The sequence below is a fragment of the Salmo salar genome, chromosome 12, assembly GCF_965601325.2.
Source record: "Salmo salar chromosome 12, fSalSal1, whole genome shotgun sequence".
NCBI lineage: Eukaryota > Metazoa > Chordata > Actinopteri > Salmoniformes > Salmonidae > Salmo > Salmo salar.
In genome coordinates this window covers 55,763,196-55,779,765 of record NC_138302.1, presented here as the reverse complement: position 1 = coordinate 55,779,765, position 16,570 = coordinate 55,763,196, and the positions used below count along the sequence as shown (strand labels likewise).

At 41.8% G+C, this 16,570-nt stretch overlaps 1 protein-coding gene across 1 annotated transcript; it reads right to left on the bottom strand.

Moving 5' to 3' along the window:
* Positions 1–328: 328 nt before the first annotated feature.
* Positions 329–14,513, bottom strand: LOC106565128 (synaptophysin-like protein 1). The gene is made up of 6 exons (XM_014131892.3): positions 14,300–14,513; positions 14,036–14,110; positions 3,769–3,887; positions 3,184–3,382; positions 2,779–2,952; positions 329–2,582 (listed from the first exon to the last, which is right to left on the bottom strand). Exons 1-6 carry the CDS (start codon positions 14,312–14,314, stop codon positions 2,460–2,462), a joined length of 705 nt encoding a protein of 234 aa, XP_013987367.1. The 5' UTR covers positions 14,315–14,513; the 3' UTR covers positions 329–2,459.
* Positions 14,514–16,570: the final 2,057 nt, after the last annotated feature.

The following is a 16,570-nucleotide window of genomic DNA, read 5'->3' as shown; positions in this document are numbered from 1 at the left end:
ACATTTGAGAGAAATAAGCTTTTGTGCGTATGGAAAACAATTCTGGGATCTTTTATTTCAGCCCTTGACACATGGGACAAACACTTTACATGTTGGATTTATATTTTTCTCTTTGTATATAAGGGATAAGGATTTGGGGTTGGGTATGACATTGTCTTCAAAACAGTACTACCTAGTGGGCAAAAAAATAACTGCAACCTTAGTTATGAAATGCAATAGTTCCATCTTCTCTCCCCCCCCCCCCCCCCCCAAAAAAAATGCACTGTAGTCTTATTTAATAGGTAACATTACAGTTACAGGGCAGTGAACACAAACATCAGTACAGCAGTTGTTGCAGCTCTCTTATCCTTTAATGTGTTGTCAATAGAGAGGATGTACAGACATGTTTATTTTGAACAAACATGGAACAAAATACAAAAGAAATAAGAGTCAAATGTCAGAAATCCCATTAGATAATATAGAAGACACACAAGTCTGACTTCTACCCTAAAAAGCTAGGTTCCTTCTATTAAAATGGCACAAATGATCTAGAGCAGTGTCCTTTGATGACTGATATTGACTCAAACCTTCCCTTTGTAAATCACTACAGAGGCCAAGGCGGTATGAACGGCACTGTGTGGATTGCACAACGTCTGCATTTCCCTCAAATCACAACTCATAAGTCAATGACATTAATTACAACACTTAGTGCAAAGCAAAAAAAACTCAAGTTCCATTCACTTCCCATAGAGCTGGACAGACTTTGTACGTCATCCCCACAACCATCAAACGCAATCATTGCCGAAATTAAAAGTAGGACCAATGTAAATGAGTGAAAAAAAAAAAAGCATTATTATTCAAGAAATACAGCAGGATTCATCACATTTTGGCACCTACATGTTGCCACTTGTTACTTGGCGGCGCCATTTACCATTCAATGATTAAGTCTAGCTTGTCCAGTGGTGCCAAATAAAAAGCAACAAATCTAGGACCCGTGTTTGCATAAAAATGACTCCAGTAGAGAAGCTGCATAAAATATATATTTCTTAACACACAGAAGCCATAAATTAGCTTTAATTTGTATTTTTTTATTGACCAATGAATGTAGGTAAAAAAAAAAGTATAAATAATGACACTTCTAAAGTTGCCTTATCCCATTCAAACAACATTTTTGAGAAGAGTCAAATACAGAGGGAACTTAGTGTTTTAGGTGTTTGAATGGTCACCTCCACAATACACCAATTGAAAAAGTTTGGCAAAATTTTCCAAAATATCCACAAAAATACCACCGTTATCTGCAGGTTGTTGAGCAAACATACACCAACCAGCGCTGTCCTGGAATATAGGCACTGACAGTTTGAATAACTAAAATAGACAGCCGTTACTAAAAACGTGTTATATCAACTTGACTGTAGCCAAAATAACTTGGTTACTCTTTGAGAGTAAGTATTCTCTTAACCAGGCTTGATACTGATATTTGGTGTAAATTACCAAGGCACTGTTCATATGGATAACAAAATAATGACAAAAAAGCCATACCACACGTCAAAGAGAGGAACGCATTGTACATCAGTAACGATTGCAATCAAGTAGCTAACACAGCTCTAACGAGTTAAGTGCACCAAAGCAATACGCTTTCAGACATAGAAACGCAACATCCATGTATCTATGAAGTCCGTTTCAAAACACGTAGTAGTAGTGGAATACTAGGGAGTTAATGAAAGGCCAGTAGTTAAATTGTTAATTTTATTTGAAAGGGCCAAATTTAGACCTGAAAGGCAACCTAGAACAGGGCTTTTCAACATGACCTTTGACATCTCCTTTATCAGATTCATGAGAAAGGAGGAGACCTATTGACAGACAATTACTGTATGTCAACCCAGCATTACTGAACTTCCTCATATGAGTCAAACATAGGGAACAGTTCAGCTACAGTAGGTTGTCCGCGAGCCCTGTTTTGTGGTAGTCCTATGTGATCGAAAGCACCTGTTCTAGAGGAACCGACCAAATCAAACATGTTGGATATCCCAAATACCCAGATCCCTATCAAAGTGTTCAACTCAAGCCACGTTCACAGTAACTGAATACATTTTATGTACAGTAAAGGCACTTAGTTGGGAAGGGAAATTCCATTAAAAGAATAACAAAAATTGTTGTGATCACTCAGTTTTCAGGGTTTACAGCTGTAAATTGGGATAGTGTTGAGTGTAGCAAGCAAATCAATCATATAAACTGACCAATTCTATGAAGAGTAGAAAACAACCTGGGTCACTGTGGTGAAAGTTAAAGATGGGCAACTAACTACTTTCCCTGAAGCTTGAGCCGAACACTCGTCATTGAAAAGGGGCCTGTGTTGTTAGTGGTTAAAAAGCTTAAATTTTGCTCTACATTTTAGTTTCTTTCCTAATAGGGTTACACTGTCGGTCCCAAGCACCTTGGCGATTGGCTTGGACTGTAGAGGTGGAGCTTCTCTGAGCCAATTAAGAGCTGGGGACTCCGCCCTCCATGGTGGTTGCTGGGTTGGGGTCTTTGTGGAATGGAGTCTCCTTAAAGATGAACCAACAGTTACCTGCCCACAGGATGAGGTTCAGAAACCCGAAAGTCTTGACAGAGGAGGAAAAGTGCGAAACATGAAGACAAAATACAGGACACAAACAAAAGAATTACAAATGCTACATTATATGCAACCCTATACCTGTAGCCCTGCCATTCATGCTCGACTTGTGCATTCACATTGAGAATTAGCTGTAAAATGCAAAATGATCTGAATAAAATGTATTATGAAATGAAATTGCTCACCACAGAGGCATTGAGTTTTCCCATGGACGGGTACTCTCCAGGTGAGCACTGTGGCTGGCAGGTCTTAACCAGGTTTACTGGGTTGGTGGCCCACTTCACATCAGTCAGGCCCTTCCCCCAGGCAGAGGAGGACACCAGCCACAGGAAGGCAAAGGCAGCAGTCACCAACAGGTCCTGGGAGAAACACAGGGCAGTGTCATCACTATATTACCATGCTGGTGAGGACAGAAGTACTTAGCTTTCCAATCATAAATATCATTACAACGATTAGGCTCACGCCTTAACTATTATAAAAATAGTTTTCCAGCTATACTACAACGATAATGTAGTAGTAACAATAGTCTACTACACGGTAACTAACATACCAGTGGTAAACATGAGATACTACGGTATCTTTAGACTCACAAAGGTGGGTCCGCGGCCCTCGCGGTACACATGCTGGTAGCCCAGGTAGAGCACCAGGGTGGCGGTGCAGTACAGGAAGCCCAAGACACCGACACTGACGTAGAACTCAGCTGAGGAGGAGTAGTCGCCCTGGAGGTAAGTCGCATTCATGGTGCTGTTGTTACACGTGGGCACCATGAAAGGGCCGTAGCTAGACAACCTAGAGAGTAGGGGGGAGAAACAAAACTAAATCTATAAAATCAACTGCATGGCACGAATGCATTTCAACTACAAATACAAAAACACTTAAGGGACAAGAGTCAGAGACAAAGAAAATGATGTTGGTGGGAAGATTATTTTGGTTTTTCATGTGTGAATGCAAGCATATTACAACCAGCCTAAGAGTAAAAAGAAAATGCCATTTGGAATTCCTTGCTACACATCTCACGGCCCTTCAACAAATTTTACACAACCTTTGTCAGGGATAGGCTTACTGTGAATACCATTAGGTAGGCATTATAAAAGAAGAAATCACAAAACACAGAATGACAATTACAGTAATGTTGTTAACTTGCAGCTCTATCTGTGAGGGATAATAGGTTTTACCTGAAGGGGTAGCCAAACTCTGCCCCTATGGTCTTGTGCTCCACCTCCCCACAACTCACAAGGATTTGGGTCATCCCAGAGTAACCCCCCGTGGTGGCAAAGGCAAAGATGGCGAACACCTGCACAGAGAGAGGAGAGTCAGGGTGCATCTCAATGGCCTGTCCCTTCCTTTCCTCATCCCTTTGCCTTAACCTGCACTGATCTAGGGCGCATCATTCTCATACCTGAGTGGGCAGCTAAGAAAATCTCTTTCCTGGTAAGGCTGACTTGTTTTCAGAGGCCTAGGCTATGTTTTCAGATCAGTCGAGCGGGAGACAAGGAATGACAGGTCCTTTACAATTCATAAATGAGACTCTCTCCCCCAAGGAACCAGAATTGTTGTGCGCTGGCAGGAAGTGAGCTGGAAACCGGAGGGTTGCTGGTATCAAAACCTAGATGCCATTGCCTGCTGTTTTGCCTTTGAGCAAGGTACTTAAACCCCCCCCCCCCACAACAGCTCCCCGGGTGCACAGTGTGGCAGCCCCCTGCACCTTTCCAAAAACCTGTATGTGTATACACTACCCATTCAAAGTTTTGGGTCACTTAGATGATCTTGTTTTTGAAAGAAAAGCACATTTTGTTGTCCATTAAAATAACAAAATTACTCAAATACAGTGTAGACTTTGTTAATGTTGTAAATGACTATCGTAGCTGGAAACGGCTGATCTTTAATGGAATATCTAAATAGGCGTACAGAGGCCCATTATCAGCAACCATCACTCCTGTGTGCCAATGGCACATTGTGTTAGCTAATCCAAGTGTATCATTTTAAAAGGATAATTGATCATTAGAAAACCCTTTTGCAATTATGTTAGCACAGCTGAAAACTGTTGTTCTGCTCAAAGAAGCAATAAAACTGGCCTTCTTTGGACTAGTTGAGCATCTGGAGCATCAGCATTTGTGGGTTCGATTACAGGCTTAAAATGGCCAGAAACAAAGAAGTTTCTTCTGAAACTCGTCAGTCTATTCTTGTTCTGAGAAATGAAGGCTATTTCATGCGAGAAATTGCCAAGAAACTGAAGATCTTGAACAACACTGTACTACTCCCTTCACAGAACAGCGCAAACTGTCTCTAACCAGAATAGAAATGAGTGGGAGGCCCCGGTGCACAACTGAGCAAGAGGACAAGTAGATTAGTGTGTCTAGTTTGAGAAACAGACGCCTCCCAAGTCCTCAACTGGCAGCTTCATTAAATAGTACCCGCAAAACACCAGTCTCAACATCAACAGTGAAGAGGCGACTCCGGGATGCTGGCCTTCTAGGCAGAGTTCCTCTGTCCAGTGTCTGTGTTCTTTTGCCCATCTTAATCTTTTATTTTTATTGGCCAGTCTGAGATATGGATTTTTCTTTGCAACTCTGCCTAGAAGACCAGCATCCCGGAGTCACCTCTTCACCGTTGAGACTTTTTTTTTTTTTGTGTTTTTTTTTAGGTGTTTTGCGGATACTATTTAATGAAGCTGCCAGTTGAGGACTTGTGAAGCATCTGTCTCCCCTGATTTACAGTCATTTAGTTGTATTAATACTTTAATCAACATATCCTAATGTAACCTACATAAGACAGTATATAGCTATATTTAACTCCCACTCTGCACGCTCATCTCCATCATAGCTGATCAGAGGGCTGTTCTGACTTCTGGTTCTGTAAGTTACAACAGAGAGGAGGGAGAGCGTTGTTCCACCGGGCAGGATGTGGAGCCATTTGAAGTGGTAAGATGTTCCTGCTGCAGCAAAGTTAACAGGCCTGAGTAAAACTGTCATAAAACGTGGGGATTGGTGACTCGGCAAGAAAAACACCAACTCCAGCAGAACTCCCCACTGGGTTCAGGTCTGACAGGAAGAGGCCCCCTGACATTGCCCACATCACCGACCAACGTTCTGAAAACCTGACTTGGCAGAACTGTGGGGATCTCACCTCAGCCACCCTGGTAACCACTTCCTCTGCTCATAGCAGAATAGTGGGGAGAGATTAAGGGATGGGGAGAGATTAAGGGGTGGGGAGAATGGCGCAAACACCCGCAAGCTAAAACATACACCACTCTCTCTCTCTTCCCTGAAGTAAGAGTTTCCCTGTGCTTGACCTTTTTCCCTCTCTGCTCACCACATCAGCTTCCCCTACAGCATCCTCTTTTCCGACAGGAAACTCCCTCCCTCAGTGAGTGCTGAAAGAGCTAACTGACTAACACTGACTGGCTCCTAACAGCAGAATCTGACTGACTGTCTAGTGGTGCATTTGAGGGCTCAAGTTGAGCAAGGTGAGGTGCAGAATCGCTAATCTGTAATGAGGAGTTATCTGGGATGCAAGGTGACTTGAGGATCAGTGATTCTTTACAGTCCATTTCCAAACACACACTACCCACTGGTGCTCACACTGGTTGAATCAACGTCGTTTCCCACTCCATTTCGATGAAATTACATTGAACCAACGTGGAATAGACATCGAATTGACATCGCTGCTCAGTAGGTAGGTCTTCGAGGATACTGAGTGCAGCGAGGGAATCTCTGTGATAATGGGTGGGAGTAAGTAGCCAAATTGGTCATTATAAAGATGGTTTACGCAGTGACAGTTTGCGAACGCTAGTAATAGACGAAAGGATATAAACTATATAGCTCTCTGTATCCATCTCTCCAAGTTACTCCTCTTCCCCTAGGTGTAAATAACACTTGGGAATAACACCTTCTGGAACTACAGAAATAACTACAAAAACCTGTCTGGTGGGCTGATTGCATAGACTAATAAAAAAAAAACAGAGTGCCTTTCTATGCAAAGAGTAGGATTATGTTGCTGCCCAAACTTTGATCAATGAGGGAATTCAATTATCTGGGCCAGGTTGCCCCGGTGGGAGGAGTTTGCACCAGGTGTAAAATGATTGCATTCGTTTTGAAACCGGGCAGCCTCCCGCGAGTAGTGATTCCGACTACCTCTGACCTGGCAGACTCACGAAACACAAATGCTTAAATTTGTAAATGATGTCTGGCTATCCATAAAAAAAAATACAAGAAAATTGTGCTGTCTGGTTTGCTTAATATAAGCACTTTATAAAGTTTTATACTTTTGATACTTATGTATATTTACTATCACAACATGACCGAACGACGCAGGTTACTGTTCTATTTGAGAAGGGCGCTCCTCTCGCTCCGTTTTTGCTGTTCGCATCACGGGCCCTAGAATGGTGCACCGCGGTTCAGCTTAAACTAACTCTGCCAATATTCCCTTGTTAGGTGCTGGAGGCAGCGTTCCAACGAATAGGTGCTTGTGAGCAGATCCGTCCTCCAATGAAAACATCTGATAGGGCCATGTAGCACGTCCCAACTTCCTTTTCAGAATAATGCCTGTTCTGAATATAGTCCAACTCCAAAGTTGGCTGAAGCACGTTCCCACGTGATCACAATCAAACAATTTACATAACAGTTCAACGGTGCATCAGAAACCATGAGGTTTTCAGGGACCATGACATATTGAAGTCACTAACAGATACAATATAGACTTGCAATCAAGGACAGTGTCTTTTCTAACAGAGTATCAACACAAGACAACAGTTCCTGAAGTGTAAGGGTCAAACACTGCTAATTTCAGTGGCAACAGAGCCAGACAGGGAAGAAAACTTTATAGTGATAAACTACTACGGTGGTCAAGTGAACTTTGGGGGAATTGGTTTCATCTTTCAGGCGTTTGGCACAGCAAAACATTTCTCAGCTTTCATATCACCGCCCCCACCAAACCCCATTCCAGCAATCCCCCAGCTCAGCCACCCTCCAAATAAACCCTCCACTATGCAGTTTCCTGAGTAAGTAACACACCCAACCTCCCGACTAAGAGTGGGAGCACACATAGGATAGTACATTCATATAGTTTGCTTAGATGGGAGTTAAGGGATATGAGGAAGTTAGCAGGCCTTTGTTATAAAAGCTGGTGCCTCAAAGAGTCTGGCTTGTATTGTCATGGCATATTGAATAAGCTATTACTTAAATACTGGAAGTCAAATGATACCCCAACGTTAAGAGGATGTTAGAATCAAATGCTTTATTTAAATATAGAAAAAAAATCTTACAGACAAATAACATAACACATTTTGAAGCCATATGTGGCAGAGTCCTACAAGCTTTAGAAAGAACATTAGGTGTGGATAAGATGGGAGCATGTGGATCTGAGCAAGTGTGTTAATGTATGTACGTAAATGTTAAGTTAGTTTTTGTCAATGTAGGTTTTTGTTTATTGTATAAAAAAAAGGAAAACTAGACTGAACAAAATATTAAAAACGCAATATGCAACAATTTCTACGATTTTACTGAGTTACAGCTCATAGGAGGAAATCAGTGAATTTAAATAAAATCATTGGGCCCTAATCTATGGATTTCACATGACTGGGCAGATGTGTAACCATGCTACCCCCAGGACCTCCACATCGTTTAAAAACTCATTGATTGGCTGGGACTGGCTCCCCAATGGGTTGGCATATGATCTCCAAGAACCACCAGGAGACAGTTTTTAAACGATCCCACAGGTGATGCAGCCGGATGTGGTGGTCCTGGGGGTAGCGTGGTTACACGTCTGCGGTAGTGAGGCCGGTTGGACGTACTGCCAAATACTCTAAAACGATGTTGGAGGCGGCTTATGGTAGAGAAATGAATAGGTATGCCACGATATATCGGTGAACATATTGGAATCTGCCGTTATTAGCCAAAAATGCCAACATCAGTATCAGCCCAATGTCTAGTTTAACGCCGAAGTTAAAATCCAATGTCAAAGCTAGCGTGCATACCTATAAACATAGGTACATGACTTAATGACGCCAGGTAAAATTTTGCGCTCCACGTGCAACACAACATTCATAACCTAGCCCACAATGTCTGCTGTGTGGATCGAGCAGTCAACAAGTCAAGCAGTCATTTGAAAGAGTAAGAACATTTCAGCGAGACAACGCAAAGGCGAAATCCATTAAAGCCAAGATGATGGAATTCATTGCCCTTGACAATCAACCGTTCTCTGTCGTGGGTGATGTTGGTTTTCGCCGACTGGTCGAGCACCGGTACACACTACCAAGTGTGCTATTTTTCAGATGTTGCCCTACCGAAGTTACACAGTAATAGCGTCGCCGCTATAAGCTTCATGACATGCATACTATGGAACACAGTTTGGATCTTTGCGTCTCAAAAAAGATACAGTAGCACTGTCAAAGCTGTACAAGAAAGTCTGCAAACAAGCAAACACCGGCCACGAACGATCCGTTTACAATATCGTGTTGGTAATAAAGCATTATTTGTTTGACCGCAACTTCTGGGGTAGCTAGCTTTAGCTTGGTACCTAGCTAGCACCAACACAACCAGCCTGAAAACAATGACCAGTACAAACTGCGGTCATTTTCACTATTTTTGCAATGATTAAGGAATCCTTGTAAGTATTAGCTAGGTTGCCACTTGTTGTTCGCCAATTGAAATTGAACTTCAGTTCATGAAAATAAATATCTAGCCAGCAACTTAACCCTGTTGCCCAAAGCTAACGTTATAAGATAGCTTCATCTGGCTAGTGAGGCTCGACTGGACCGGGAAGCTAGCCACAATAAGGAATCGGCGCAATAGTATAATTTGCCGTTTGCCTTCAAAATAAAAGTACATAATTGACAGTAATGCAAATGAATACAAATAGTCAAAGCTAACTATAGCTACTGAAACAGATTCAGTTCTGAAACAGTTCTGCTATGTTTTGGGGGAAGAACATTGTTTGCATCCATGCGCTAGATAGCTTTTTATTTTAATGACCAGCACTGTAGGACTGCGAGACAACTTTACCAGCATCATAGCATACATAGATGAATCGTTGTGACATATGAAATACAAGTGATTGTGTAATCAATGTGTAATACCTACGTAAAAAATTTATTAAAGCGTGACATTTTTATGTGACATGAAGTCATATTCAGGTCCTGATTGGTCAACAAGCTCATTTGACAAGGCAAATAGTGTTATTTGCCGTCTATCTTTTTTGACACGCAAAGACCCAAATGGCTTTCCATAGAAATCCTGGTTGAGAATGAAACGACTGAACAATGAAACAGTAAAGCAAGTAAATGAAAGAAATAGGTTTTGATTATGTTTTACTGCTAATGGAGACGTAAATGCCAACAAAATAACTTTTTGGTCAGTGTGTGTGTGTAACCTTTATTTAACTAGGCAAGTCAGTTAAGAACAAATTCTTATTTAAAATGACGGCTCGGACGACGCTGGGCCAATTGTGCGACTCCCTATGGGACTCCCAATCACGGCCGGATGTGATACAGCCTGGATTCGAACCAGGGACTGTAGACGCCTCTTGCACTGAGATGCAGTGCCTTAGACCGCTGCGTCCGTGTGTGTGTGTTAACTATTTAACTGTACTAGAATGCTTAAAAGGACACAAATGTTTAATATCGGTTATCTGTATCATTTTTTGGGGGCAAGGAAAATATCGGATATTGATATCGGCCAAAAATGTCACATTAGTAGAAATTAACTAATTATCTGGCAACAGCTCTGGTGGACATTCCTGCAGTCACCATGCCAATTGCACGCTCCCTCAAAACTTCAGTGGCATTGTGCTGTGTGACAAAACTGCACATTTTAGAGTGGCCTTTTATTGTCGCTAGCACAAGGTGCACCTGTGTAATGATAATGCTGTTTAATCTGCTTCTTGATATGCCACACCTGTCAGGTGAATGGATTATTGTGGCAAAAGGGAAACGTAAACTAATTTGGCATGTAAACTAATTTGTAAAACAAAATTGGAGAGAAATAAGCTTTTTGTGCATATGGAACATTCCTGGGATCTTTTATTTCAGCTAATGAAACCAACACTTTACATGTTGCCTTTGTATTTTTGTTCAGTACAAATTATCATAAAAAAGCAGCCACAAAACATAGCAGGGATACATGTTGCCTTACTTGAACTCTTCTTCCCTCATACCATGCGGTATGCAGCAGTATGCAGGCCATGGTTTTGCACCAGGATCACTGGTGTATATAAAGTAAACCCTGCCTCCACTCCCTCTCTGCACTGACGCTCTGAGAATGTTGTGTTGCAGCGTCGGCCAGGACTTACGGTGCATTTCTTGGTAACTGGCCACTCCCCTCTCTGGCCAGAGAGAGGCATGTTGCTGGCTGGCACAGGACAGAGGAGAGGGAGAGGGGGGGTAGTCACTAATGCTAGAATGGACCAGAGTGGAATTATGGTCAAAGAACATAATCCCTTTCTAATTAATTTAGAGTGAGGGTAAAGTTAATGGTTAACGTAAAGCTTAGTGGTTTTCGAAATTACATTTTGGACTAGAAAGTCTACATTTATGTCCTCTCTAGCATGGTCAGATAGTGATGACTAAGGGAGAGGACGTCCTGGATTGGTTACAAACTCCAATCTAAAAGATAACGTCTGTCTTAATTACCTACAGGGCCCTGCCACTGGCCGACCTACTAAAACACACACACACACACCTTAAGCATACAGACAGTACTTTAACGGCTGTCAACAGTTAGCCTAACGCACAGGCAAAGCATGCACATACACATGCACGCACTGACGGCAGTCTGAATGTAGTGCATACAAAAACAATACCAGTACTGTACAGAGTACACATTCTAACAGATATGCATGTGTATACAGCAGGGCCTATACAGAAACCCACAGACAGAATGCCCATGGATCAGAACCAGAGGTCCTCCTCCTTGTATCCTGAGCCAGCTACTCAGTCAAGTTATAAGTTCATGAATCCAAGCTATTTCTGTTGCAGCTGCTGACATTCAATTTGGCCAGCCGGCTACACCTCTAAAAAGTAACTTCACATAACATCCCTGCTCGAAATTGCACCCTATCAGCTAGTTAGCAAAATATCTCTTACACAGTACAGTATATGTAAGTCGGCCTTCCAATGTGCTGGGCTGGGCATTTCCAGTATATTTGTGGGGTCAAATGTAAACATTATTTGAGTGAGCGTTACTTGTGATCTGTTTGATTTGGGTTGAATTATACTGACTTGAGGTGATTCTTTGCTGTATAAGCAGCTAAAGCAAACAGTGAAATCAGCTCGTGACAAATTAAGGACATTCAAGAGTCACTAAACTTCACATCAAGTCACTAAAGTACTCTACAGAAATGTAGCTCCAAGGAGGCAGCACTGTGAAAAAGCCCTCATTCAGTTATTTCATAAAGCAAGCCCACGTTAGGAAATAAGTAGCTACCTGCCCTGTATATCATAAGTGGAATTTCCATGTCCTTGTACTCATGGCGGTAACAAATTAGGTGAGGCGCCTAGTTGCCCTGGTTACTAATGAGCATGAGGAACTTGCAAATTGGGTTTGCACTGCGCACAGGATCCATTAGCCTTCTAGCTCTCAGTTTGTGGTCACACTACTGCTGACACTATCTGCAACAGCTTTGTTCCGGTCATAGAAATACCAATATACCATTCTCTAAGTCAAGATCTAGCTAGGTCATAGGTAAAGCAACAGTCTACACTCAGACATGACATTATACCACAGCATTTTTGAATACTCATCCTGGACTTCCTGACGGGCCACCCCCAGGTGTTGAGGGTAGGCAACAACACATCTGCCACGCTGATCCTCAACACTGGGGCCCCTCAGGGGTGTGTGCTTAGTCCCCACCTGTACTCCCTGTTCACCTACGACTGCATGGCCAAGCACGACTCCAACACCATCATTAAGTTTGCTGACGACCAAGAAACAGTGGTAGGCCTGATCACCAACAATGAGACAGCCTATTGGGGGGTGGGCAGAGACTTTCTGTATATATGGACGTGACCCAGTCGTTCATTCTAAATGTTCCATTGCATACTGGCTGGAAAAGTTCTTATCCATTGCTTGCTAGCTAGCCAACTATGGCTAACTTATTATTTTTTTTATTTAACCTTTATTTAACCAGGTAGGCAAGTTGAGAACAAGTTCTCATTTACAATTGCGACCTGGCCAAGATAAAGCAAAGCAGTTCGACAACATACAACAACACAGAGTTACACATGAAGTAAAACAAATATACAGTCAATAATACAGTAGAAAAATAAGTCTATGTACAATGTGAGCAAATGAGGTGAGAAGGGAGGTAAAGGCAAAAAAAGTCCATGGTGGCAAAGTAAATACAATATAGCAAGTAAAATACTGGAATGGTAGATTTGTAGTAGAAGAAAGTGCCAAGTAGAAATAGAGATAATGGGTGCAAAGGAGCAAAATAAAATAAATAAACTTACAGTGGATTGCGCAGACAGATGAAAGAGTAAATGCCATTTTAACATAGATTTATCTGGTGGTAACTTGTGGAATAGAAACTGGCTGGAACGCAGTTTTAACCAATCAGTATAGGAACCAACAGTTGTAACCAATTCACAGTAATGTCTGTTTATCCCTACTGAGGAATTCAATTGCTATAGTTAATTCTTACACGTTCTGTTTAAGCTGCTTTTGAAAGCAAAAGTCGAATTTAAAACTTATTGTCATTTATTAATTTGGTTTTCATAATAGAAAGTCAGGACTAATGTTTTGGTTAGCTAAACTAGCAAGTGTTTGGATACCAAGGAAACAAGTCTAGTTACCTATTTAGTACACTTGCTAGCTAACTTCAGTGGATGTTTAACACATTTCTATCGGCAAATGAGTTAAATTATAGCCATGGTATAAAAGAGATAATCAACTAGGTACTATGCATTCACTTGAAAATAATGCAACTCCATGTAAGGTTAGTTCCACTCCGCAAGCGGGTCGCTGAACACACCTTGCACGTCGTTCATTATTTTCCATAGAACGCATAGACAGACAGTCGTTGATTATGCCTACATAACGTTTACTATAACAACCCAAGACTCAGGTGCATGATCATCTTGAAGGGGCGACTTGCTACGAGTACTAGCTGACCAAAATAGACAATCGCTGAAAAGGGTGTTGCCCGATGAGATCTACGCACGAAGCTTTGGTGTTTGAGATTGTAGCTCGCCAACGTTCGCTAGCAAGTCAGATAGTTATATTTTAAGACAACCTACACACTATCTGCATCAATACACTTGTCTAACATTATTCAGTAGTTGAACTACAAAAAAAAAACAAGTAGGTACCTCGTTAACGTCAACTGAAAAGCCAGCAACATCAACCAATAATGACTAGCTAGTGAGTGTAGTGCATGTTTGACAGCTTCAAGACATGAATAGATTGCACCACATATGTTGGTTAAGATATCTAACTAAAGGTATCTTACCCATTCTAGAACCCGAATAAATCCCAGGGGTTCTTTCAACGGTCCCAGGTCAAGTCTGAATCCCGAAAGCAGTTTCTGAAGTCGTAAAAAAGACGAAGACAAAACATCTGAATCATGACGGTGGTCAGGAATGATTTCAATCAAATTATTTAGGTATGTAGAACTAGCTAGCTAGCTGGCAACAACACATGTACGAATGTTTGTCACCGTTACAGTAGATAGCTAACGTTGGCTAGCTATGCTAGCTCGTGTCAACCGACCCACCTGAATAAATTCCATGTTCGATTTTCAGAAGTTTGTTCGTTAAGTTCCCTTTACTGGAAGAAAACGTATATTCTCCCAAAGTAACACTCTCAATGTTGTACCGGACGAACCTCTGGTTTACATTCGACTGAATTTTGGCAGGCAGCAGATGTTGTAAAACTGCTGTCAAACTTTCTAAACTGTATAGGCACACGTGACAAGCAACTTGTTTTTCTTCTTCTTTGGTATAATAGCGATAGTACATTTTGTTTGTGCATGCCGCCACCTACTGTGCGGGAGTGTCGTCGATCATGATACATTTTGTTATAAGTAAGAGGGAAATTAACAAATTGCACCATCAACTACCCCTACACCACAGGAGGCTGTTGAGGGGAGGACGGCTAATAATAATGACTGGAACGGAGCAAATGGAATGGCATCAAATACATGGAAACCATGTGTTTGATGTATTTGATAACATTCCCCTTATTCAAATCCAGCCTTTACCACGAGCCCATCCTCCCCAATTAAGGTGCAACAAACCTCCTGTGACCTACACCTATAGACCACTATCCCATAATAACAACAAAAAACATCACCCCCATTCCACTACTTTGACCCTAACTGATTCTACACCAGGCCTAGGGCCGGGCAGGATGGGACTCTTTCGTTCAACCCACCTTGTAACTCTTCTGCAGTAAAATCTCATACACCCAAGTACTTCTCTGCAGCTGCCACCACAACATTTATTTCTGTGATACCATTTCGGCGATACAGTTGATTACCATGGCAATGAATGCAAAGAAGACAAACTTACTGAAGTACAATGACACCTTCTGTTCTACTCTGGCAACCGGTCTCTCTTGCACCGGACGGGAACCATCGACACGGCTGGCTAGCCTATCTTCAAAGAGGCAACTTTAGGAGCGAATGGAAGAGAAATCAACTCTGTAGTTCTGTTCAGGACTACACAAAGAACCAAGACATTCACACGTAAATACATTCAGGATTTTTTACTCCAAACAGGTGAGTAGTTTCTAAATGTACCAAAGTATTATGTCTCTGTCCCTCTCTCCCTGTCCCTCCCCATCCCTTTTGTAACAAGCCGCCATAATGTGTCAGTCCACTAGGGGCCTGTTTCTAATGTATTAAGTGTGTATGTTTATCTTGTGTTACCATTTAGTTAGCTAGCACATAAATAATTAAACCAATTTGTGTAGTACTGAATCATAAGTAAGGCTGGGGTTTTAGCAGATGCAGGAGGTTACGATTGTTCAGAATGATGATATGATACGATGTTATGATTATACGTTGACGGTTTATGGATGTGATAGGTTAAGACCTTTAGTTTAATCCGGGAGATGGTGACTCTTTAAGGAACCACTCTCGTGGTGCCCCAATTCCTAATGAGTTAATTGTTACAAGATTAATTTAATTGGTAACAATTAAACATAGTTAGTTGATTAGATAAATAACAGTCATCAGATTAATGAAAGTAAAGTCATGACAGTTTTAACTTCTTCTTAAAGAGACAGGGCATGTTTATTTGAAATCCGAACCAGGTGCAGTCCTTTGGACCAGCGTTTCCCCAGAGTCGGGGATCCCTTTGGGTGCACGTTTTAGCTTTTGCCATAGCTCTACACAGCTAAAAACAGGCAACCCCCATCCCCGCCAAAATGTGTTTTAATTTTTAGCTAAAAATGTGGGTCTCTGCCCCACCTGCCCTGAATGACGGGTCGCCACTGCGCGTGATCATATTTATTTTAGTGACCCATGGTAGACATCCTTCCAAATGACAATGCCCCCAACCCGCTGAACTGTATTTGCACTTGACTGTTTATGGATGAGAAAGTGAACTTGACATTTCCCAAAAAGTTTAGTGGGAATGCTGCTATGCGATCTATTGCCTAGGACAGGGCTCTCCAACCCAGTTCGTGTAGTAGAGCTACCATGCTGTAGGTTTTCACTCCAACCCTGATCTAGCGCATTTAATTCAATAATTAGCTGGTTGATAAACAATCGGTTTAGTTACAACTGGGGTTGGAGCGAAAAACCACAGGAAGGCAGCTCAACATGAACAAGGTTGGAGAGCCCTGACATCAACAGCCAGCCAGGGTTTCATTAAATAAACTATAGGCACAATACTTTTATTGCAGACTGAGGGCTAATTAAACTGATGCATTTGGCGATGTTAAACTTAAATTTACTGGCACTATGAAGAATAGTGTAGCCATACTAATTGATAGTCTAATACATACGTTGGGTGAATTTATGAGGCATTGCTAAACAAGA

What these genes read in the sequence shown, in the direction of transcription:
- LOC106565128 (XM_014131892.3), bottom strand. An exon ending in TTATTCGGGTTCTAGAATGG is followed by an intron (nt 3,888 to 14,035) that starts GTAAGATACCTT and finishes CTCTCTGTGCAG; the next exon opens with GTGTTCGCCATCTTTGCCTT. An exon ending in AGGGCCGCGGACCCACCTTT is followed by an intron (nt 2,953 to 3,183) that starts GTGAGTCTAAAG and finishes TGTTTCTCCCAG; the next exon opens with GACCTGTTGGTGACTGCTGC.